The 25,750-nt window shown below is 40.1% G+C and overlaps 1 protein-coding gene across 4 annotated transcripts; it reads left to right on the plus strand.

Annotated features, from left to right (window-relative positions):
* Positions 1-463: 463 nt before the first annotated feature.
* LOC115035462 (zinc finger MYM-type protein 4) lies at positions 464-25,131 on the plus strand. 4 transcript variants are annotated; one of them, XM_029493292.1, is made up of 29 exons: positions 464-509; positions 4,370-4,946; positions 5,339-5,397; positions 5,468-5,617; positions 6,161-6,224; positions 6,713-6,909; positions 7,158-7,282; positions 9,921-10,155; positions 10,301-10,516; positions 10,747-10,897; positions 11,085-11,200; positions 11,284-11,646; positions 11,750-11,900; positions 12,220-12,395; positions 12,588-12,765; positions 12,982-13,095; positions 13,370-13,413; positions 13,779-13,917; positions 18,657-18,784; positions 18,862-18,976; positions 19,267-19,503; positions 19,628-19,704; positions 20,015-20,144; positions 20,294-20,445; positions 20,528-20,642; positions 21,003-21,260; positions 21,347-21,458; positions 21,535-21,603; positions 23,622-25,131. In XM_029493292.1, the coding sequence occupies exons 2-29, from the start codon at positions 4,406-4,408 to the stop codon at positions 23,767-23,769; spliced, it is 4,560 nt and encodes a 1,519-aa protein (XP_029349152.1). In that variant the 5' UTR covers positions 464-509; positions 4,370-4,405; the 3' UTR covers positions 23,770-25,131. The 4 variants fall into 4 exon arrangements, with proteins under 4 accessions (XP_029349152.1, XP_029349150.1, XP_029349151.1 ...); XM_029493290.1 differs by lacking the exon at positions 464-509 and adding an exon at positions 733-837; XM_029493291.1 differs by lacking the exon at positions 464-509 and adding an exon at positions 733-837 and having other exon boundaries at positions 10,304-10,516.
* The last annotated feature ends 619 nt before the right edge of the window (positions 25,132-25,750 follow it).

Genomic DNA, 25,750 nt, shown 5'->3' on the forward strand with positions numbered 1-25,750 from the left:
TCGATTCAAACTGAAATAACAAAGGTTTATTAGCAAGGAGCCAGCTGAGGCAAATACAAATAAATAAATAAATAAAATAATAATAATAATAATAATAAACCAGTGTAGGGAATCAGACTGGGCTTCTTTGGGCTGAGGAAACAGAGCCCAGGGCCCAGAGACTGTGGGTGATGCCCAAACGTCAGGGAGGCAGAGCAGGCATCTGGTGCAGTGAAAAATCCGGAGACAAGGAGGTTTAATAAAGAAAGCAGTGATTTGTTAGCTGTCATTACGTTTACCAATATATCCATGCAAATAATACGAATAATTAATTAACTAATATGTGCATATATAATCGTTTTAAATTTAAACAAACTAATTACTGCAACCTCCACAACAAAAACAAAGGAAACTGTACTTAGTAGTGGGCATCTATTTTGGCGACTTCAAGCATCCGTTCCGTAAGTTCACGACGACACGCGCAAGAAAATCCAAACCGCACGTAACTTGACTGCTGTCTCAAACATACGGTAACGTAAAATCTCTCAAAATGTTTCTACGTCGTTGTCGAATTTGTATTTACTGGCTTGTTCTTATGCAAAATAGTGCTTTATCTCAAATTGTGTATTTGAAAACAGTAGCGGGGGCGCGTGCCTACATTTAACGGAGTCAACTTGGAGGCGTTAGCTTCACAAAGCCTGTTCGCACATTGATGTTTGAGCCGCATCCTTTTTATTGCTAGCTACTTGCATACATAACCCACAACCCCCAGAGGTGGGTGGGTGTTCAGAAGCGCGGCGTCTGCAGCATAATCAAAACATGGCGGACTCTGAGGAATTCAGGCTTAAACGATTGAAGGTAAGAAATAGGCACATGGTGTATGATTACGCCAAGAACCGGATTGATAGCTAACTGGTTAGCGGACCTAGCTCCACAGTGTAACCTTAAATTAACGAGACCCAGCTTCCGGAAGGGATGTGCATATTTCAGCTAACGTTAGCTCGCTAGCTCACAACGCTTGAAGCCCTCAGCACTGATGCATGCCCCTACGACAAGCTCCATTTAACAGCCTGACAATGTGATACCATAATAACGGGAAAATGAATTCGCTCAGCACAGTGTGGCACTGGTGTTTAGGATCCGAGGAGCCTGGGTCCATCAGCAATGCGACTCCGGGCTTGCAGCCAGTTGCTGGCTCCTTTCACCACAGATGGCTGCTGAGAAACAATAAAAAGTGATTTTTATTGAAGTTGAGTTTTGCCGAGCATGTCACTCAAAAGCTGTTTCATTTTTTGTGCCCAACAACTATCATAGAGTCTTAGTAAATAGTGTAGTTAATGTGACTAAAATTAAAAACATGCCGGAATGCCACATAATTCATTTGGTGTGGAATCCCACCCAACCGATTAACCTTTACTAAGCCTGTAATCATTATTATCTAATAATCGCAAGACATAATGTGAACAGGGCCCATGTGTCCAGTTCATTAAAGCCCTTTCATGTAGAAGTAATAGTCAATGATTGTGTTGTTTTTCGTGTTAACCCACACATTAACATTTAAGATAGAATTTGGTGTCACCAGAGCCAGAATTGTAGATTTCCATCTTTGGTAATAATGTAACCTGTCCAGTTTTATTGTGTAGTTACTCTGCTCTGTCATATGTTAATGTTTACGGATAGGGGGGAGTTGGCTTTCTACTCAGCTTTATTGGAAATAAGTGGGTAGAGCAGGTTCACTTGCCTGTCAAATGAATGGAAAAGTCTTCTTTGGCTGAAGATAAAGCTGCATTAGGTTTCCCAACAAACATTTTGACTTCTCATAGCAGGAAAATCACGGGTGTAAATAATTACATTAACATGTTTGTATTCTATTTATTTTGCGCTGAAATGGAGGTGAGGCTTCATTAACGTTGATAATGTGTTTTTTCTAATATGACTTGCAAAAAGTCTAAACTGCTGATGTTACACCATAAACGCTCATATGCTAATGTGTGCCAGCTTGAACAAATGGCTCATTCCTATGGACGTAATGTATAAATTTAAGTACTCAAAAAAGTCATCATGTCAAAGCCCTATATCTTTGTTGTGTATGGTGATACCTCTGGTGGTCCAGTCATCAGTACTCACAAACATGCAGTCAGGTGCTCCCTTTTCATTCTGAAATTTGGCTTTATATAAATATATATAATGCTATATATGGATAAAATTAACTTATCCTGTTCATGGTGGAAAAATCTCTTGTTTACTCTAGACAGGGATGACCAGTTCTGCTGCAGCGAGAAGGCAGAGATCAAGTGACTATGTACTTGGGAATCTGTAGCTACCAACAAAACAAATCTTCTGCTGCCTGTTGTAGAATTCCAAGCTACAACCAACATCAGAGAAGATTACACGATAATGAAAAGAGGAGTTGCTTTACCTGGTACTTGCCTGTGAAATATAAAATGTCTGTCTCTTGGAATATAATATCAAAGACCCCTCTACAGAACATGTGACTGTCAGTTGACCTACTAATGATAGGAATATGGTTAAGATATATACATATGGGGGCAATAAAAAGTAAGTTGACTCCTCTGGACTTACCTGTGAATGTATTTTGACTTGTTGTCCAATGTTCATAACAGTTTCATTAATGAGGAAATGCAAGTTTTGCCAAAGTGCATCTTAACCTTAATGATGCTAAAGTTGAATTGTTTGGCATGAACATGCATCGCCATATAAAGTGTTAAAAGACAACTACCTACCAACGTGAAAACATCTGAAAACATCATAGGAAATACAAAGGAGGAAGAATAATGATTTGAGATTGCTTTGCTTTAGGGCCCGGAGTGCTTACCATAATCAACGGGATAATGAATTCCCAAGTTTATCAATGAATCCTCCAGGATAATGTCAGGGTGTCTCAGGTCTACTCAGCTACTCAGCTTTATTGGAAATAAGTGGGTAGAGCAGGTTCACTTGCCTGTCAAATGAATGGAAAAGTCTTCTTTGGCTGAAGATAAAGCTGCATTAGGTTTCCCAACAAACATTTTGACTTCTCATAGCAGGAAAATCACGGGTGTAAATAATTACATTAACATGTTTGTATTCTATTTATTTTGCGCTGAAATGGAGGTGAGGCTTCATTAACGTTGATAATGTGTTTTTTCTAATATGACTTGCAAAAAGTCTAAACTGCTGATGTTACACCATAAACGCTCATATGCTAATGTGTGCCAGCTTGAACAAATGGCTCATTCCTATGGACGTAATGTATAAATTTAAGTACTCAAAAAAGTCATCATGTCAAAGCCCTATATCTTTGTTGTGTATGGTGATACCTCTGGTGGTCCAGTCATCAGTACTCACAAACATGCAGTCAGGTGCTCCCTTTTCATTCTGAAATTTGGCTTTATATAAATATATATAATGCTATATATGGATAAAATTAACTTATCCTGTTCATGGTGGAAAAATCTCTTGTTTACTCTAGACAGGGATGACCAGTTCTGCTGCAGCGAGAAGGCAGAGATCAAGTGACTATGTACTTGGGAATCTGTAGCTACCAACAAAACAAATCTTCTGCTACCTGTTGTAGAATTCCAAGCTACAACCAACATCAGAGAAGATTACACGATAATGAAAAGAGGAGTTGCTTTACCTGGTACTTGCCTGTGAAATATAAAATGTCTGTCTCTTGGAATATAATATCAAAGACCCCTCTACAGAACATGTGACTGTCAGTTGACCTACTAATGATAGGAATATGGTTAAGATATATACATATGGGGGCAATAAAAAGTAAGTTGACTCCTCTGGACTTACCTGTGAATGTATTTTGACTTGTTGTCCAATGTTCATAACAGTTTCATTAATGAGGAAATGCAAGTTTTGCCAAAGTGCATCTTAACCTTAATGATGCTAAAGTTGAATTGTTTGGCATGAACATGCATCGCCATATAAAGTGTTAAAAGACAACTACCTACCAACGTGAAAACATCTGAAAACATCATAGGAAATACAAAGGAGGAAGAATAATGATTTGAGATTGCTTTGCTTTAGGGCCCGGAGTGCTTACCATAATCAACGGGATAATGAATTCCCAAGTTTATCAATGAATCCTCCAGGATAATGTCAGGGTGTCTGTCCACCAGCTGAAGCTCAGAAGGACGTGATGATGCAGCAGGACAATGTCCCTGAACAACGTAATACAAAATGGATAATAGATGATAAAGATAGAAAGGGTTAATATTGCTGATGTTGTTTTAGCACATCATATTTGGCTTGACTTGGATAAAGAACTGGTTAAAGACCAATTCATAGGTAAAACCAGGTTAATCACAGGTCCACATACTGTTTTGCCACTGTATAGAACTGTAGACAATGAAACTAATATGTCTCTTCCCCATAGCATGAACAGCGCCTCTCCAGAGTGTTTGATGAAGTGATGGGGTTGGGAGACTTCGCAGAGTCCTCCAGAGGTTCTGCCACCTCTTCCAGGAGTGGAGGTCAGGACGAGACTAAAGGAACAGATGAAGCCTCAGGACAAGAGGAACACCAACAGGGAGAAGAGGAGGACAGCAATGGCAGCAGACAAGAAGAAAAAACGGATGAGGGTGCAGGAGAGTCATTCCCTCGCATTTCTTCCCCTTGCTCTGGCCAACCCTCCTCTTTTACCATGGGAAACAACAAAGTAGGAGGAGGAAGACATGGAGGGGCAGCATTTGATGATGCACTGGATGGCCTTCCTGCATATGGGCAAGAAGAAGAAGAAGAAGACTGGCACTTTGCCTTGCCAATGGGAAGCCTGGAGGATGTTGACATAACTAAGACAAACCAAAAAAGAAGACAACCAGAAGAGGTTACCAGTGTAAGTCAAGGTGAGCCAAGAGGGGAGGAGGAGGAGCGAGAGCGAGAGAGGGAAGGAAGTGTTGGTTCTGCCAACACCTCCCACTCCTCCCAGGCCCACACACCTGACAACAGCCAAGGTAAGATTCAATACACACAAGATAGTAGGTAAAAAAAAAAGGATGATGTCCTCTTGTGTGGAGTCGAGGCAGTAAACCAGATGACGTCATCAGGGTGGTTTGGGTTTGGAGACAGCTGATTTAGTGTAGTTTAGTGTAGGGAGCATCTACACTAAATCTGCATACTGAAGTCACAACTGAATATACTCTGAATATTTTTTAACAGAATCACAGAAGTGCAGTGTAAAATGCTTTAATATACTTTAAGTGTGCCCAGAATGTGAATACAACAGTGTGTTAATTGTCCTTAGTTTCCTGGCATTCATGGCAGCCTGATCTGAATACATGTAGTTTTAAATTCTTGACTGTGTATTATTTTTGAGAAAACATTTCGTCTTGACCCTTTATGTCAGATGGAGGTGCCCTAACCCAGGCAGAGGAGACTGAAGACAGCCAGCAGGGAGAAGTGGAGGTAGTCAAGTAACATCTTTTAAAATCTTATTTGAATCTTCAGTGAGTCATGAATGTCGATATCATTTCAGAGGTCAGAAGCTGCTCCAGTGGAGGACAGTAATCCCCCAATATCTCCCAGTGTCAAGATTAAAGACGAACCGATTGATGAAGGATATGATGCTGCTTTACTGCCTCAGAGCTCTATCAGACAGATTAAAGAGGAGCTAGAGCACCAGGAGGTAGGTGTTGGGAGATGTTCTCATTATGAATGTACTGTTTACTCTATTTAGGTAAGATTCAGGCAGTGAATAACAATGTAATTAAACTGCAGCTGCCGACAGCCCACACTATGTACTGATTACTAATGAAAGACTAGGCCAAAACCTACCATCTGGCTGGAGAACACTGAAGACAATTGGCATTCTGCCAAATGTCAGTCGGTTTCAGCTCTTTATCTGTTTGCTGAGATGCTCACAGTATCTTAATATTACCAATGAAGTTTTTCTCATTGACATGTTTTCTGTTTCTTTTGTCAGTCAATGATTAATAGTCACTGGGATGTTGGTCTTAAAGACTACATGTTAACCCGCCATCCCTTCCAGCTGCTGTGCTGCTAAACCTGGTTTTATAATCAAACCAAACACAAAGGCTGTGCTTTCACTTCAGCTTTATTTATTGATAAAAGCATCATTAAGTGTTAAGCATTAGCTTTAGAAGGAATGCACTAAGGTTCATCACCCCTGAAAACAAATTTAGACATCCATTATATTTCATTATAACAGGAAGAGCTGAGAATCAGCTCTGTTTACTCCGTAGGAGGAGCAAACGCCTTTGTTTCCCCTGCTGGTGAGTCGATAAGTTTGTTCTTTGCTGTTGTCCATCAATTATCATGTTGTATTGTATCTTTGTTACTGCATACAAGAGTGATTAGGTTGGTTTGGGCATTTTTTAGGTGGTAGATCATTAGAAATTGAACACATCCTACCAAGAAAAACAAAGGTTTGACTATTATATAATTGTGCATCAGTGAAGTGCAGGTAATACAGTGGTCAGCGCAAGTGTCATGTTATTGCAGAGTCCACACTTCGTAAGCGAAGTGACTCAAAATAAACAAATAAAAAATGTCCAAAGTTTGTCTCTCTCATGTTTGTGCACAATTAAACCATCTTTGAAGATGTCAGTAGACATCGGTAGAGAAACCTCTGCATGGACTTCTTTAATGTAACACAAACATATCAAAATTTCAGATTTTCTTTCCTTTTTTATTATTAAATGTAATGAAAGTGATACTAAATCAATATGACTTCTAGTCTTTACCCTCTTATCCACTCAAGTGCCAGCAGCAGTCCCAGCGCCCCCTCCCGCTGCCATTTTTATCCCAGGTAGAGGAGCGGTCCTTCAAGCTATGGCTTCCCTTCCAGTCAGACAACCAGCTCCAATCCCAAATTCAATTCCAGCTCTGGCTTCAGTCCCCCCACGCCCACCTCAGCCACCTGTTCCTGGTAGTGTTCGCTGCAGTGGCTGTTCCAAGGTACTGTGTAAAACTTCTCTGAATAAATGTGCATATTGTTGAGGAAAATCATTTATGCCATATGTAAGAAAAAAGGATATAATGTCTAATGCTTTGTTGTCAGCATGGAATGTCAACAGGATAATACAAATCAGCTATATTAACAAAATGATTTGCAGAAATTATAACAATGTGTCACGACTGGGTATTGATATTGCTATTGTATTCACTGTCAATTTCATGTTTCCTGTTTCTCTAAATGACTCCAGGTTCTGCTGAAAGGCCAAACAGCTTTCCAAAGAAAGGGTTCAACACAGCTCTTCTGCTCCACAGTCTGTCTGACTGGACACCTGCCTCCCACCCCCAAGAACAAATGTTGCTTCCAGTGCAACAGGTAAATCTTTGTTTTTGCTTAATATCAGGGTTTGATTTAGATATTGATTTATTACAGCTAACACATACTGATGCAATGTTTATTAATTTTCCACCATTCATTTATTTAACCTTCCTCTAGTGTTAGGGTCGGCACCAACCCATTTTAGGTTTTAAATGCACGTAAGTGCTACATAAATTTGTTTTTGTCAGGAACTTCTGTTTAAACAAAAAAAAATAAATAAATGTTACTAAATTATAAAATGCTGTAGTGAAAGTTATGACCTGTATGGTGTTGGGGTCAACTTCGACCTAATTGTAATATAAGATTGTAAAACAATAATATAATTCTGGACCTTCAAGGACATTCACCGTCCATATGCGCTAATGTGAGTTGACATAAGTTACCAATCTGGGTGAGTTTTCAGGAGCCTGATAAATTTTAGTAGTAGGTGATCCAGAGTCCTTAATTTTGTTACCACAGACTTTGCATACTGTGCTTCTTTTGTTGAGGCCATCATTTTTTTTTTATTTTTATAACCAAATGTAAATACAAAGGGTAACAAAATAGAAGCTGCTGCTGGTGTACTGGTCACCATAGTTACTGTCACATGAGGCACATAAGGCACGCACCTGATGCTAATTTGGTTATTACTGTGACAAAAAGGAGGTGGTGACATTAAGCTTTTCAGATGTTTCAAAGTTTCCTCTACGTTAATACGCCAGAAAAAGAAAACATAATGATTGTTCACGAGTCCAAGTCAAGTCTGAAGTCTCTGAAGTGTGCGACTCGAGTCCCCATCTCTGTCAGCAGAAAGTGTCAAAAATCCCATAATAATCCTTGACTATAACAAAACAAAAGCGCAGTGGGCAACCTGAACAAGCTGAGTGCCACCTACACTTGCAAGCAAATGACCAGGAGATGGCCAATGGTTGTGTTTTACAACATCCTGGATGTGTGTGCATACAGTGCATTTGTGTTGTGGACCCAAAGTCACCAAGGAGGAAACTCAACCAAAAGATACAAAAAGAGAATGTTTCTTGAGGAGCTTGGAAGCTCCCTTGTCAAGGCGTACATTGAGCAAAGGGAACGTGTGTCCTGAGACCCAGCTGCTTCAGCCTTGGTCAGAACGCTGCAGAGCTCACCAAGCACTCCACCTACATCCACAGCAACACGAAAAGCATCAGCGTCAGCATCCTCCTCAGCCAGCCCTGATTTCTGTTTGTTATTTGTTTGACCTTGCAAATATACATTTAGTTTAATTACTGGTTCGGATTTTCAGTTTGTTTTTCTGGTTTTTTTTTGGTCTTGAAATAAATATATAGATGTTGAAAAACACATTTTTATTAGAACATTTAAGAGATGTGTTCTAATACCCCTCAGTAATAGTCAGGTACCATAACAGCCTTTTTTATCAATATAATTCTCTTGATGTTCATTTGACAATTTTTTTATATATATTGAAAATGAGGGAAGTTGTCAAAAGAAAGGCCCAGGGGGCCACAACAAAAATATTGAAACCAAATTGTTTTATGGATAAGGACACCTAACAAGGTAACCAAGAGGTAAGAAACAAATTGGATTATGAATAATTGTTTTTAGGGTATTTAATGGCTGATTTAAGACACGGGTCAAAACTGACCCGTTAACATAAGAGATAGTAACAGAAATTAACACAAGAGGAAGGTAAAGGGATATCTTGCTGATGAAGTTTAGTAGATGAAAACATCACTTTTAAGCGTTATGCATCAGAAACGTCTGACTGTCCAATTGATCAGAAAAACCTGTTCTTTTAACATGTTTGTCTTTGGGTTATTGTTGTAGTTTTCAATTTTTATTGTTTTTTGTTTTTTTGTTTTTTTTTCATGTTTAATGAAATTCCTGCAGTGATTAACATATGTGAGCCAGCAAGAATTATTTAACTCTAGCTGATGCAATGAGTAGCTTCTTGTGTCTTAAACAACTGTGTTGGAAGGCACATCCTGTGGCCTTAGAAAAGATGTCACTCTGTTTCAGAAGGATCACATGGCCTCCATCAAGTAAAGAAATCATAAAATATCAGCAACAAAAGTCAGCCATGATCAATACTGAAAGTTAGGAGAGGTTAAGGGATTGGGACCTACAACAGTGTACATTCAAGAAAACCACTTGAGGCTAATTGGGACAAAAATGCTTGAATTTGCCAGAGAGCATAAAAATTGGACTGTGGAGCAATGGACAAAGCTCCTGTAGTCTCATTAGTTCAGATTTGCCCTGTTAGAGAGAAGAGATGCTTGAGCCGGTCAGTTCTAGATTCAGCTACCTTACTGTGCTCAAAAAAAAAAAAAAAAAGGTCACCTGACTTGAATATACTGATTAACCAGGGTTTTCCATCAATGGAATTTCTCTTCCCTGAGGGCACAGGCATATTTCAAGATGACTCTTTCACACATGGATTGGCCACCACAGAGGTAGATGCTATCCGCATTGAGAATCTTTGGGATGTGCTGAATTTGTTTTAGGCCTGGCAGCATGTATTAATATAAAAGTCACCCTCATGGCTCAGAAAAGAGTTTTGAATTCTCAAACATGGCTCAGATAATGAACTTGAAAGCTGTCTTTCCTTCATCCTGCATTTATTTTACCTCTGGATTTATTCCTTCTGCCTCTTGTTGCACAGGGAAATCCTTCAGCCCAGGGACATGATCACGATTCCAGCAGAAGACAACACCTATATGCACTTTTGTGGCCAATTCTGTCTGTCAGGCTTCAGACACAAGAAGAAAACTACTGACAAGGTTCCTGACAAATGGGCTGACAAACGACTGGAGAGGAAACCTGAGAAGCTGCCTGAGAAACCAGTGGAGCGACTGCCTGAAAAACCCTTTTGTAGTGTCTGCAGGGTCACCAAAAGGGTAAGTGACAAAGGGCTACTTACTTCAACTAAAAGTTAAAACACACTTGGTCAATATGTCTAAAAAAACAAAGTCAGGTTCTGTTCCCTTACTCCATGTCATCTTTTTTTCTCGTTGTTGTGTCTGGCTGGGATCATCTCTGCAGCAGATTGAACATGAGGTCACCCATCAAGGTCGCCTGCACAGACTCTGTAGTGATGCTTGTTTTGTAACATGGCGCAAGATGCGTCAGTTAGCAATGAACTGTTGTGAGGGCTGTGGACTTTACTGTAATAGCAACTCAGGCTCCTGTCAGACACTCATAATTGAAAGATCTCAGCTCAACTTCTGTGGTCCAACCTGCATTAGCACCTACAAACAGGTATGTATGAGGTCTTTCATAGTTTTGTATGGGTTCTGTAATAGAAAAACCCTCATGTTTTTCACGCACAACCACAAAATCCCTGCAACCCCAGTTGTGCAAATTGCAATTTGTATTTTATGTAAATCTTTTGTGTTTGATGGTTTGTCTTAAAGTATTTTGTGCTGCATTCTTATATGAAAGGTGCAAAACAAATAAAGTTTATTATTAACACTGTTTTTTTTGTACAGACCTGCAGGAAGACGCTTGAGTGTGTTAATTGTCACAAGATGGCAGTAGTGTCCACTACAATCATGGAACGAGACCAAAGGGGCAAAATTCAACTTTATTGTTCGCCTGCTTGTGTGGAACAGAGTCGACCACCCCGACATGTTCTCACTGGTAGACCACATTATAGAGATTCACACTCACATGTCACATGTCAGCTGAGATGATGTAATATATATATATATATATATATATATATATATATATACATCCTACATGCTATATTTTTCCTCAGATAAATAACATTCAAAAGATTTGTTTCTTTTTTTTTATTTTTTTATTTTTTACTCTTCTCCCTTAGGTACTCCATTCCCGTGTTCCCTTTGCAGGGTGTCAGCTGTTCCTCAGTATCATTTGGCCATGGTGGACGGCACCATTCGGAATTTCTGCTCCTATGTTTGTGTTTCCATATACAGGGTACAGACTCCACTACTGTTCCTGGAATATTTATTATTCATGTTTTTTATCTGTCATTTGACATTGCTCCTCTGTGTTTATAGAAATCTGGGAACCTGCCTAAGCCAGACCTGACCAATGGAACTTATTCTCTCAGGGACCTCTCTGCCAGAGATGGCCCCAAACCAGGGCCCTCTGCTGGAGCCAGCTCAGTTCCACTCATCACTCAGGACTACCCTTCTTCAGTCCCCTACCAGGGCCATCATCCCAGTCATACCTCAGTGCCCCCACTAGTGCCTCCCTACCCAGCCATGTCCTCTCCCTCTGTCCCAGGGCAAGCCCAGGTCAGAGCCCCTGCTGGTCAGCCCCAGAAACCAACAGAGGGTGGGCACGTTGACATCTCGAAATTGACCTGCCATCAGTGCAGCAAACATTTCAACACCAAGCCGCAGCTGTTCAGTCACCAAGTAAGACGTGTGTGTGTGTGTGTGTGTGTGTGTGTGTGTAAACAGTCAATTTTTTATATATATATAAAATGATGATGATACTAATGATCACTTTTTGGTGCAGGGTCGTATTTCCATGTTCTGCAGTAAGACCTGCTGTGAACTTTATAAAACCCAAAAAAACATTCTGGCACTGTGTGAGAACTGTAAACAGGAGAAGGTCCCATTTGATATCATCAGCTATAACCAACAGGAACTGGTCTTCTGTAGTGAAAGTAAGTAAAGAAACCAATATCCCACATTTTTCCTCCCTTTTATATTATTTTCAGGTATTTCACTGTCTCGGATGGCCAAGATGTGAAGCCTAAAACTGCCTTTAAAAGTACAACATTGCAACTGCAGAATACAGACTGCAGACAGTTGCATTCACATTGAAATAATGGAAAATTACAGCTCTGACCTTCCATAAGTCAGAAAAATTTATGCAACTTTAAAATCCGTATTAAATCAGTGGCATTCAACATGTTAGCAGAAATGCATGTTTGTATCACTTTATTTTAAATAATGTAACACCCCACCTATCCTGTGTTCCAGGCTGCAGGGTGCTCTTTAAACATGACCTGACATCTCGTATCAGGGATCATCCCTGGCGTCCCTGCACGTACTGCTGTGGCATTGGCCAGAAGATGCTGCACAGCCACTATGGAGGCAAGCTGGAGGAGTTCTGTAAACCCCACTGCATGTCCCAGTACACTGTACTCTACTATGGGGTGAGAAGTTGAATGTGCTAGTACACTCAACCAAAATGAGCATCTTACTGCATGTCCAATAAGTTGTTTTTGTTTTGGTTTGTTTTTTTTTTGTTTTTTTTATTATTATTCCTGTCTATCCTTAATTGTTTCTCCATCTTTCCTCTCTCCACCTGTCATTTATTCTCTCCTCCTCCTCTTTCTCCTCTCCAGATGGGGAGATGTGACAGCTGTAGGAAACAGGGCTACATGGCTGAGAAGCTGCAGTGTTTGGGTTCAGTGCGCAACTTCTGCAATTTGCCCTGCCTTCTACAGTACTGCTGTCTGCATTTTGAGACAAGTCAACACAGCAGCAGTAATGGTACTGGAACGGCCCCACAGACACCATATGGTAAATTGTGTCATGTTAGTGGTACATGATGTTTACGTGATGCCATACTTAAGATGTAGCAATATTTACAACATCAGTCACTATTCAACTAGTTGGATATTTGAAATGGCTGAATAATGTCAAATTTTTAAAAGTAATATTTTATACCTGGGCTTGGATTTTAACATTAAGATCTGTCATCAGATATGATCTCTTCTATTTTGACTCTTCCTTCAGCTCCAACCCAGCCCCACCACTCATCTAAGATGAATCCTGTTATAGCTGATGTCGTCTCTTTGGCCAGTGGCTCAGCAACTCAGCCCAGTGTGACAGCAGACACTGCTTTGACTGGCAAGTTCATACATGCAGTCCTGCATGGATGTTTTCAAATTACATCCCTGATTTTCACGTTTTTGAGCCTCTCGTGATGCAAGCAGAGTAAACAGTGCCACTCCTTTCCTGGGTTATTTTCTATACTTCCTTACACCAAGCTGTTTCTTGAGTAAATTATATTTTTTATATTGAATCTGGTCCACTGCTGAAGGATTATGTGGTCACATTAATCAATTTGTTGGTGTATTTAGGGAAATACAAAAGCCATTATATTTTTCTTGGTGTGTTGCAGGAGCTCTTCCAACCTCCAACATTGACGGCAAGAACCTTGACCATGTATGTATCCACATCCTGAATAGATGTAATATCCAGATAACAGGAATGTCAATGTTTTGACAAATATAAAATGTGTTAAACCACGAATGAGCTACAGAGCCCAGCTGAAATCACCTTATCATCATATCTTATTTTTCAGGAAAGTAAAAGCAAACATTATTCTTATGAGCCAAAAAAAATATGGCTCGTATTAGATTATCTCTAAATTTTAAATTGTTCAATCTGTAAGTTAGGACCTAACTTATAATTCATTGTGTTTAACTGTTGGCAAGACAAAGCTGTTAAATGGTTAAAAGTATTCAGTATTTATGATGAAGAATTAGAAATTAGTCAGTTCATTATTTATTTTTAATGTCTGTCTCCAGGCCAGTACTCAGACTGACGCCATGCGAGTGCCTGTGTCCCGTCGGCGTCAAATGAAGAACAAGTCAGTTCTGTGTCGGCCTTTCACTATGGACCAAGAAAGCATGTGCCAGCTGCCCTCCCCTTCCACATCATCACCAGGTAACTTCAGAAAACACTTAAACGGGTTATATTACTTTAGACTCACTACATCACACAGGTGAAGTACCAGCTGAGCACACACTTCAGCTTATCAGCATTCTGACAACGACTCCTCTCTTAAACTGGACAAAAGAACACAAATAAACAAATCAGCAACAACTTTTCAACACAGTGGCCTCCATCTATCAACTATAAAGACCTAGGCCTTTATAGTTGAAGTGTGTTAATGAGCATTGATTGATGGGTTAGTTGACAGCAGTTTATCCTTAAAAATTTCGTCAACAACATATCATAGTGTTCTCTAACTGATAGGCATTGAATGCATTCTGAATCTGGTGATGTTTTCTTCATGAGCTCAATTTTAAACAACTTTTTTATTTTGCTGTGACAGAATTCATAAAATAATTAATGAAACAAAAACAGCAATTATCTAACTGTATTGTGGAATACATGTGGTTGTTAGGTATGTCCTGTCATTAAAACGGCACACTTCTTCAGGAAACATGTTATCATGAACAAAACAAGGTTACAATTTCAGTCCTGCATTTATGCATCTGTGCTATTTCCTGCTGTATGCATGAATATAATATTTACTAGAATATGTTGTTATTCCTCTATATACAATAATATAAAGCTTGAGTAACAGTTAACTTTCAGTACTGATACTTTGACTTCAACACAGATTTTCAATGAGACTTGTCACACCAACACGGGATCTATTTTATTTATTCATTCAATTTTATATATTTTTTGATTATCTAGTCATTTGTTGTTCACAACTAGCTGTTTCAATAATTGCACCAGCCCTGCTAGATAGCCCCTCAAAACCATCCACTGAAGAATCCACATCTCCAGCACCATTACCGAAATCTCAGGGAGACACTCAGCCATGTAACGGCGTTCCAGCACGCCTGACCGGACGGCATTTCTTGGGCAAGAGGGAGAGCGACTCTGACTGCAAGGTTTGCTCACAATACAAGAGGAAGAGGGCGGAAGAAGAAGAGGAGGAACAGAGAAAGAAGCTGAAGCTGGTGGTGGAGGTGGAGGAGCCAGAAAAGAAAACAGAAGAAAACATACACAGTGAAAAGGACTTGGAGAAAAAGGACTTGCAGAACTCTCACAAGGACTGTGAGAAGAGTAGTAAGTCAGTGAGAAGTCAAACTTCATATTACTGTAAAACGTGCTCAGGAGAGCCCACTCTCTGTCCTGTGCCCTGTTTTGAACTCTACCACACCAGACTGATCTACAAAACTGCTCCTGAACTGGAAGAACAAGGTGAGCCTTCTGAATAACACCAGCATAAAAGTTAGGCTCTAAAATCTCAGTATGAATAAGTTTTAAAAAAAAAAAGAAAAGGGAGGGGGGGGGTTTCATTTTAACTGTCCAGTTTTAAAGGTTTGTGTACAGTGTGTGGAAACTATGTTAATAATATAACAGCCAGAATAACAACAGTTATCTACTGATATGATCTCTTTACTCTGATGTGCTTTTAACAAATAAATTACACTGACTTCTTAAGAGGGTCGAATGTGTCACCCGAGTTTCTCTCTCCACAGCCTCCTGATAAGTCAACACAAGAGGTCGTCTTCTACCTTCACCTTGGACAAAGATTAACAAGCTGCAGGGCTAACTGCCTATGTTTACACTTACACTACTTCAGTGACCTTAACTTTATTGTTTAGCTTTGTCTGTTGAACCTAAAACTTTATTGACAAGGCAGAATGACTATTTGTCTTCAGTTGTTTTGTTACTGTGTATTTGCAAACTGGGAGTGCTGTGAAATTATGCACTTCAAGCGATGTTTCTGTGGTTTTATAATGAACAAGTGAAAGCAGTATTTATGATGCAGACACATTCTCATGGCTATCTGGATCCTCTGCCCATTGAGTGTTAATTTAGTGTGGTCCATGAGTGATGGACAGACAGGTGGCTGAACAGGCTAGCCAAAATATCTTCACCTAATATGTAAGAAGGAACTTTTTGCTGAACTTGTATCAAAATGCATAAAAACGCTATCAAATGTGATTCCAAATATGGTGCAAACAATGGTCCTTATGACTCTAATATTCAAATGATTTATTTATGTTATGAAAATTTCCTCAGGAAATTGACTGTATGACACAAACATGTTTTGTAATGGGCCCTAATTATATATGTGATATATGATGTCACTTCAGGTTACAAGCTGAAAGGTTCTTCATTTCATGTCTTTTTCACCACACGAGAATCTCACACAGTCTGTAACCTGCTTCTGATGCCTAATAAAGTCAGTTGTTCTCAGCTGCTTCCTCAAACATAGACTACAAGATTTGATTCCCCAAATGTACACGTTTTAGATCTATTCTAAACTTATTTCTGTTGTGTCTGGGAAATGGCTCCTAAACCGATATTAAATGCTATCAAGCTGATTTTCTTCACAAGGAAATGCAGTTCCATGTGGATCCAGGTAACAGTGCCAATAACGTGCTTTTATTTTGTGTTAAATACTTGAGTACTGAATTAATATGAAATGATTCTTTAATTCATTGGAATTAATTAGACCAGGATTCATTTTAACTTGCTTTCTATAGACTGTTACTGACCAGGGTGCCATATCTGATTTCATTCCCTATTTCCAGATGACTTGAACTGCTGTTTAACAACTGTGAATGATTTATTTGATTAATGATCACAAAAGCAGTCACTCAAACATGACAGAAGGAAGCATGTTGAAGTAAACCTGGTTACTGTTGCAGAACCAGGACAGTGGCAGTTTAAGAGGAGAAAAACAAACTCAGTATTAATGATTGTGACAGTGTTTCATCAATTGAATTCATTAGATAATTATTAATTATGCAGGTAAATTCTATTGACATACTGGGAAAGAAAAGAAACTTCAGAGGAATCTAATATGATATCCAATATGATAATCTGTATTCATTCATCAATGGTTAAGAATCAACTGCAAATATGAGTTAAAGCAGTTAAGTGTAACACTAGATAAAGTCTAATATGATTGTGTGTTATATGAGGGTTAAAGTCCTTGCTGTACGTCAGTACTGAGGCAGGCGTGAGCCAAGACTGAGCTCAGTTCATCCATCTGCAGCCACAGCAACTCTGCTCAGGCTTGGTTGATGTTTAAGTGGACATGAGTTCACCTCAGTCCTGTATTAGAACTTCATGATCTACTTTTTACTCAATTCTTTTGTGACTTCTGTACTGTATGTGCATATTTTGTTGTTTGTTTTGTTTTTTTTCTAACACCTGTCATGGGTTTCTGTTATTCGTCTTTGTTTTGTTTTGTTTTTTTTTCTTTTCTCCAAAGAATGAATGAAAAACATGTATTTGTTTTGTTAAATGCAAAAAATTTATCAATAAATTAAATTAGAGGGGAAAGACGGATATGGGAGAATTTTTCTCATTCTTTTGCATACAACTCTGCAATTCCTCCATCAGTCACATGATGAATGAGCGCACAAACAAATGTGATGTGAAATGAACATGGACTCAATAGGTAGTGATGAGTAAAATGTTTCTATCTCAATGAGGTTCATTAATTCAAAACTGCTAATATTCATCAATATGTCAAAATTTGAAAAGATTAACTGCCAGTTTCTTCACAGAAGGCTTCTGTTAACAGGTGCCTTTGTAGGAATCAAACTATATAATGTGGATTTTTTAATGAATTACGTATACAATTAACACTAAAGAATGAAGACTAAAGGTGAGATGAATGACAGGAAGTTAGTGCATCAGTGGAGCGTTATAGGCAGTTGTCTTAAAAAACGTTTCATTTACTTGAGTTAAAATTGCATCATCTGCTGACCATGTTCCTTTGGTGTAGGTGGAGGTTGAGGTCGGAGTCAGGTAAAGACTAAAGATAACTGGTCAGTGGTACCATGATGGTCTAGTTCAGGTTGAGAGGAAACAGCAACAGGGGAACAGATAATATCTCCCCAACACAAACCCCTGATATACTCTTGGAACGTGACAGACATCCACGTCTAAAGATTAAGCCACTGACATAACAGGAAGGTAAAAGACTCCGCATCTGATGGAGAGTGGGAGGTTTTAGTTCCTGCTCCTGTTTCAGATTAAATGCTCCTTCAAACACTGAGCACCACTCGTGGTGTCATTCAGCTCATGGTTTCTGGGTTTTACAGTCTGTCACTTTAGTGTTGTAGTTTCTCCTTGTCGCTCTTAGTGCTGTCCAGCCACAGTGAACAGCCTCTGATGAAACCACTGGCAGACAAAGTTAGATCACTGATCCATAAGTATTGTGTAATAGAGACAGCAGCAACTCAGTTGAATGTCAGTTGGTGTCCCTGTTTGCCTCTTTAAAGGTGTCATGTAAATTTTGACTTCAATAAAGGACTGTTAATTCAATGTTATATATTAGTGAGGAAATAAATTAATGTGTATTAGTATTTATTGTATTTTTTTTATTATTTTTATTTTTACTTCCACTGTGTGATTACATATATACATATTTAAAATTACACGTAAAAATATTACACATAAAAATGAACTAAAAAAAGTATGTGTGACAAAGTATGAATGAAATCTTAAATGTATTTTTAAAGCCAAAGGTCTGAGACTTCCACCAAGACCAACACGAAACAACATACATCAATTATTCAAGAATTTCAAGAAAACCTTGAACGTTTTAAGCTAAATGTGACTTTTTCTTTTGTCTCAGAAGTACGGCTTCGCTTCAGTACCATTCTCTTCCTTCTTGTCCATATTTCTCATGCTCTCAGATTGCCCCTCTGCAGGAGAGGAGAATGTGAAGGTGGTGATGGTACCAGTCCCAGTACCTGTCTTCATTCCAGTGCCTATGAACATGTACTCCCAGCACACTCCTGTTGCAATGATTTTGCCCATGCCAGTACGTCCCATTAAATTACATTGCATTCACATTCTATGAAACCTTAACAATTAAAAGACCTTTTTTATATTCTCAAGGTTCCAGTGCCCATGATGGTACCACCACAGCAGAAGGACATGAAAGATGCAGCTGTCCAACCAGATCTACCAGCTTTGGAAGAAGAACAGATTGATCAGCCTCTTTCTGGGGCAGGTGAGGATTTGGGAGAACTTGATTTTTGTCCTGATTTTACACTTTAATTCTACAGAGACTTAAATATTTAGTGTTACATTAAGAAAGCAAATATTGGAAAGGTAGTGACCAGTTTAAGATGGCATAAAATAAGATTAGATGAGATAAGTCATTTATTAGTCCAACTGGAGTTTTAATGCAGCAAGAGAACAGTAGAAAAACTAAATTCTCAAATCTAAACATAAAAGACAAATAATAGATAATAATGTCCGAACAAAGATGTGTAACGTACATTTGTGTTTCTGTAACAGACCGCAGCAGTTCTTACAGCGGAAACGTGAAGTCACAAGTCGCCACTCCAACAATCTGTGAAGATGAGGACTCACAGAAAGCCGGACAAGCAGAGAAGCCTTTCGCTGTCAGTTCAGAGAGAACAGAGTCTGCTGAGGCCAAACTTAATGCTCAGCCAAGCAGTCCACCCACCACCAGTGCTGAACATCAACCCCCCTCCTCTCCATTGATGGACTTGGAGACTGACTTCCCACCTGGTGAGATATCATGGAACGTGAAGTAATGATCAAATGGATGGCACATATTAATTTACTTGTAAACATTTGCGAGAAGAGGAGATCTATCCTCAGCTGCTGTCCATTTTTGTGTGTGTTTCTGTAGAATCACTTGGTCAGAAGTCATCTCCTCCACAGAGAGGAGTGAAGAGACCCAGAGAAGGTTTCTCTGGCAGGAAACGGGTAAGAATCTCCCAGTAGATTAGGTGTCTTTGGGTAATCCCGGGTTCATTTTATTACCATGACACTTTAATGTTCCGATAGGTTTTCCTCCAGTGTGCTCTGTGATTCTCTCCCTGACACATACTGTTGTGATATGGTGCATTCAAGTGTTATAGGGACATTAGAAGTTTTTGGTTCAGAAACTTGTCCCCTGACGTTATGACAGTCCTGGTTTTTGACATGTGTCCAGAAGGTTTCCAAATACAACCAGCATTATCAAGAATTGTACCTTTTCATTTTCCCATGACCAGTTGAATCTCTGTTCATGCAGGGTCGGAGGCGGACTGTGTCATCGGACCGCACTGCAGTGGTGACTCCTCCTGCCTCCAAACTGAACCACCTGTATGGAGTTAAAGCCTGGAAGAGCTGGGTCCAACAACGCAACAAACTGTCTCAAGAATGTGAGTGTCACTTCTCCTCTCTGTGTCAGATTTTTTTTTTATTTATTTATTTTATTTTTATTTATTTATTTTACTTATTTATTTATTTATTTTGTGGGGGGGGGGGGGGGTGATATAATAGTCATATTTTAAATTATGTTCCCCTTTAGCCAATCTGGTGGATATTAAAGAAGACATACTTCAGTGTGACTCTGCTGAGCTGAGCTTTGCTCTGTCTCGCTTCATCAGAGAAGTGCGACGACCCAATGGAGAGAGCTACAGCCCAGACAGCATCTTCTACCTCTGTCTGGGGATACAACAGGTTCACTTGTTTCCATGGTGATACTTTGACTGTTTTTCTTTGTTGCTGTCTGGTTCTTTAAAGTCTCCTCCTCTTTGGACAGTATCTGTTTATGAAGGGCCGCATAGAGAACATCTTCACTGACCAGCTCTACAGTCAGTTTGCCTCTGAGATCACCGGGATGCTGCAACTCTGGAGGCCTAAATTATCGCCAAGTGGTACGATCACTGACACAGTCGCAGCACATTGTTGTGCTTCTTTTCTTCAATAGAAATTAGTGTTTCATGTTTTCTTGTTAACTTTATGTGTAAGTTTTAATTCCGCTCCTACTTTAGACCACATGCTACTTCATACGTCCACCTCCACTCAGTTCTATAGAGCGTTTTAGTAACTTCCCCCCAAGGGATTCTGGGTCTTACTGTCTGGAACTTTACTGTTGTGGTTGCTGTCCATCCCTCTAATAAATGGTGTCCCACAACAGGAAGCAACCACTGGTAGACAATGTTAGACTACTTATGAACATAGTTGGACATTAATCGGCTGAGGAGCTGCATATTTTTTGCTCTGTCTTCCTACAGGCAGCGTTGTTTCCTCCCGCGTTGAAGAGTCTTACCTGTGGGAGTGTAAGCAGCTCGGCGCCTACTCGCCCATAGTGTTGCTCAACACGCTGCTCTTCTTCTGCACCAAAAACTTTCACTTCACTACACTGGCACAGCACCAAAGTCTCTCCTTTGTGAACTTCACACGACGACCCAGACCCTGCAGCCGAACCGGCAAAGTCCACTACCTCCACTTCCAGAGGAGCAGCTCTGGCATGTCCACCCGGGAAGACACAGGTGGGGGCAAACGGGGGAAGCTGCTTCATGCTATTAGCTGCTTTAAAAAGCACAAGTTAATATTTAGTATTTACTGTTGTTTGTAGAGCGACTCAGAAAAAGGCACACAGTGAACGAGGGAGACATGGAGATGCTAGAAAATGTCACCAACCCTCTGCACTGTCCTGTCAGACTCTACGAGTTCTACCTCTCTAGATGGTGAGACACAGCTCACTCACACAATTAACTCCAGTGAAGAAAGCATGACAAACATTGTGTCTGTCCTCTCCAACAGCCCAGAGTCAGTGAAGAAGAGGACTGACGTGTTTTACCTCCAGCCTAAACTGAATGTGCACACGCACAGGTCAGTCACCTTTGACTTTATCTTTAACGTTAGGAGCTATTTTGTTTCTGCTCATTTAAAGTATAACATAGTTATATTACAAAATCCATATTGTCATAGAGCCACAGCCACATATGTGTGAGCACATTTTTATTTATGAAAGGGAATTTTGTTTTTGATTCAACTATTCAAAGTTCAACTCTAAATCTCCCCGGTCAAAACGTAAATAAATAAATAAAACAAATTGCCTTTTTTTATTCTTTTATTGGTGTGAGAAAACCCACTTAGGACAAGGAAGAGAGGAGAAAAAGAATAAAAGAAAGGGAAGAGAAAGACTGGGGTCAAGGGGGTGGTCAGACTGATCCACATGAGTAGATCAATAGATCTTGGACCTCCGTGTGCCTTTAGTTTGGATGGGTGGTAGGCAGATGTTGGATGATGGTTGAGGCCGCTGCAGCCTGTGGGAGGCGGCTTTGGTTGCCTTGGTACTAGGAGGGAGGCGGGTGGCCCTCAGGTCAGCCTCACTGGTCTGTCTGTGCCAGCTCTGGATCTCATACTGGGGCCTCTGTGTGCAGGTCTTTGGGAAAACTGCCACATTCCTGCAGTACTTTTCAGAGATTCCTATGGCCCTGAGCTCCATCAGCGTCTTCTCCTTCATCTCATTCAGGCGCTGACGTCTCAGAGGGTCGTCTTTGGTCGGCAGACAGTCTTGCACGATGCTTTGACTGAGGTGTTTTCTGGCTGAGAGCTCACGTTCCCTCATCTGAAGCTGGATGAAAGAACGCTGGAGCTCGGCATGGATCAGGGCTTCCTCACGGAGACTGTCCTCCTCTTCCTTCTGTTTGGCTGAGCATCAGCCTCCTCCTGTGCTGTAATTAGAGCCAGCTCTCTGTCCTTCATCCTCTGTTCTCGGGCTGTGATCAGTCGGATTCTTTGGTCACGGAGTTTGCTCTCCTCTTCCCTCATATAATCCTCCTTCCTCCTCTCCTCCCAGCTCTCGAGGTCTTGCAGGTTGATTCTTTCCTGGCTTTGTTGGAACCGGGGCCGTTCTCCTGCTGTCAAATTCTCATTGGTGACAGTTTGAACAGCGTTTTGTTCTTGGGAGATATCGGCAGCCATGGAGTGTCCACGTCTTTGTGGTTGTCTCGGTGTGTCCTCCACCTCTGAGATGGGAGCCAGTCTCCTGTAGCGGCGCTGTTTGCTTCTTGAGCTCATGTTGCCTTGTCTTTCTCAAAGTTCTTGAGTCCAACGTAGAAAGATTTAGTTTTGAAAAAAACTTTTGTGGTTCTTCATTTGACAGACGCAGGATGAATGTCTGTTGGAAATGAAGCTGCTAGAACACCAAAAAGGAAGCTGATGACATCATTACTGTTTGTCTGGCATGAAAGGAATATTCTCTGGTCACTGATGACATCACTCCATTGCTCCTCAGCATTTAGGCCGTCACGGTGACGCAGTGGATAGCACTGTCACATCACGGTGAGAAAGTTCTGGGTTTGATTCCCAGGCCTTGAGCCGTTCTGTGTGGAGTTTGCATGCTCTCCTGCCTGCAGTTCCCTCCAGATTCTCCACCGAGGTCCGACTCTTCACGAGGTTTAAAAACGACCCAAAGGCCTGAGGCCCGGTGATAGACCGGAAACCTGTCCAGATGGAACCCCACCCTTTCCCAGTGCCACCTGGGATTGGCACCCCCACCCCCATGACTCTGACCAGTTTTACATTTCTACAAGCACAGATTGCGCCACATGAAAATATAAAAAATATATATTAAAGCATGTATTTAAATGTCAAGATCAATCTGAAAACGTTAAGGTTTGAATGCGAATTGAAATAGTTGGAAAGCAATAAAAATACAATTTTATTTTTTAAGCAAAATCCCAAGAGGAATAAAGACAATCTTGGTATGAACGATGAGCTTCAAAGTTTTTATGTGTCATCAGAAGCTGTATGCATACTGAAAGTCTCTGTGTTGACCCTGTAACATGGAAGAAATGGTCATTGATTTTTAGTTTTTATTTTTTATCTTCTGGTCTTAACAGTTCGCATTGGTATACTGCTGAACCTTTGGAGGGACCCACCCTGCAGTGCATGCTCACACGCATCCTGGCCGTCAGAGAGGTGCATCGGGAACCGGGAGCAGCCCAAAGTTTGTCGTCAGGCTCCACATATCATACCAGCACTCGTTGATAGGAAGCCCGTCGGCACCAGAAACACGCACAGTGATTCAAGCTGTACATACACACACAATTCATTTCAGACTGAGGCAGGCCTAATCGATGCTGCGTTTACATGCAGACCCAGACAACCAGGCTTTCAGCAACTGAACAAAGGAGTTATCATGAAGTGGCTCACTTGTTACAGAGACACATTTGTACTGAACAGGGATTGCGCGATAAGTGTATGAAGTTACCTCGGTGGCCGTCTCCTCACATAAATGTACAATGAGTTTACAAACATCTGATAGTGTTGAATACGAAAAAGGGAATGTCAGTGAGGGTTGATCCAGTACCACGTTTTCTGTTTTTCACAATATTAGACTGGTGGGAAACAGTCAGAGCTGCTGTGAACATAGAAAGGATTTTCTCCCACTCCTTACTTCTCTTTACGTCAGGACTAATGAGGAGCAGCTTATGGTATGCAGTCATGTGGCATTTTCATGTGAAGCTGCACAAAACCAGTGTAGATGGATCGATTTCCTCAGACATCCTTTGTAGTGTCGATAAATTAAAGATGGTTCAAATTAGAGGTGGATATATATATATATATACGTATATATGTCAAAGTCAAAGTGCCTCATCTTTGGTTGCTTCATTTTTAAGTATTTTTCTCTTACTTTTTGCTCTTCCTTGTTTATATTCTTCCCCCTATGTGGCCTTATTTCCTTCCTGATAATTTGCTCTCCTGGCATCTTTCACTCTTCAAGTTGTTGGGCTTTTACCCTCTTTGGTTTCCTCCAAACCACTAACTTCCACTGGCAGTGATGTATGAACAGTGGCAAGTATGTACATTCCTCTTTGTTCCCTTTATGTCACTTTCTTCCCAACAGTGCCATTACTGTGTCTTGTGGGACATTTTCCAGTTTTTGTTTGCATTTGTTCCTTCAATTGAAGAAAGATTGGAAAAAGAAACAGGCAACTCAAAGTACTTTTCGTAACCCCAGTTGAGGCGCTTGAGGTTTCCTATATTATAACTAATGGTCTGCATGTTTTATTGTTTACTATGTTTTTCGTTGGAAAAATATACAATATAAAGCAAGTGTTATGACAATGTGCCTAACATATTTACCAGTTTCATTTGTACACAGGGAGTCCTGGTGACTCACTCCATGGACACAACATAGTGTGATAATCCCAAAAACATTGTGGAATATTTTACTAACCCAAACATGTCCGGGCATACTGAACATTCATGCCAAACATACTGAGAGATGTTATCGTGTCTTGGATTTTTTGAAAACAAAAATCTTCATGTGAGAATTCTGCTGGTTGAACAGAAAGTGAAATATCTAAGATGTATGTTACTATGCTGAGATTTCAAATATATGTTCATTTGTTCTTTCTGCTGATAATAAATTCTCATTTGTCAGTTTGTATATTTTGTCATGTAGGCCAACGTGCCTTTACCACACATCAACATCTGACATCAAATCCATGTTCTAAATGAGTTACAGGATGTGTTCAAATACCTGCAGTTTTTCTGTCACTTCTTCATCAGTTCAGCTGATCGGATGTGATTTGGAAACACGCACACTTGGCTTTACATGATCTCACAGCGAGGCTGACAGAGCAAATCACTTTCATGCGTTTGCAATGTGATTCATCAATACGGGATTGAAATTACAGACAGGATGAAAAATGTATCGATTTTTGTTTTTAAGTTATGTATTTGGGTAAAAAGCCACACCAGCTTTTAGGTTTTTCGAAATTACATATGTTTAGCATAATGCTGGTCGCCAGTAAAAAAAAGTGATCTTAAAAAAAATGGCTAAATCAAAGAGCACCCACACTAGTAGACCGGCTCAATGTGATGCATTAAATTTATGTCATGGAAAAACTAACCTTTACTTGAAGACACAAGAAGGATCAATTTTAAAAAATGCTGGAAAGGATGGATTGATTTCATTAGCCACTCAGACTTCAGATTATAATGGAACATCATTTGTAATGTT

The sequence above is a fragment of the Echeneis naucrates genome, chromosome 22, assembly GCF_900963305.1.
Source record: "Echeneis naucrates chromosome 22, fEcheNa1.1, whole genome shotgun sequence".
NCBI lineage: Eukaryota > Metazoa > Chordata > Actinopteri > Carangiformes > Echeneidae > Echeneis > Echeneis naucrates.

Coding starts and splice junctions, on each gene's coding strand:
- LOC115035462 (XM_029493290.1), top strand. CDS start 799: ATGGCGGACTCTGAGGAATTCAGGCTTAAACGATTGAAG. Junction 5,398..5,467: donor GCCAGCAGGGAGAAGTGGAG/GTAGTCAAGTAA, acceptor ATATCATTTCAG/AGGTCAGAAGCTGCTCCAGT. Junction 11,647..11,749: donor CGCAGCTGTTCAGTCACCAA/GTAAGACGTGTG, acceptor TTTTTGGTGCAG/GGTCGTATTTCCATGTTCTG.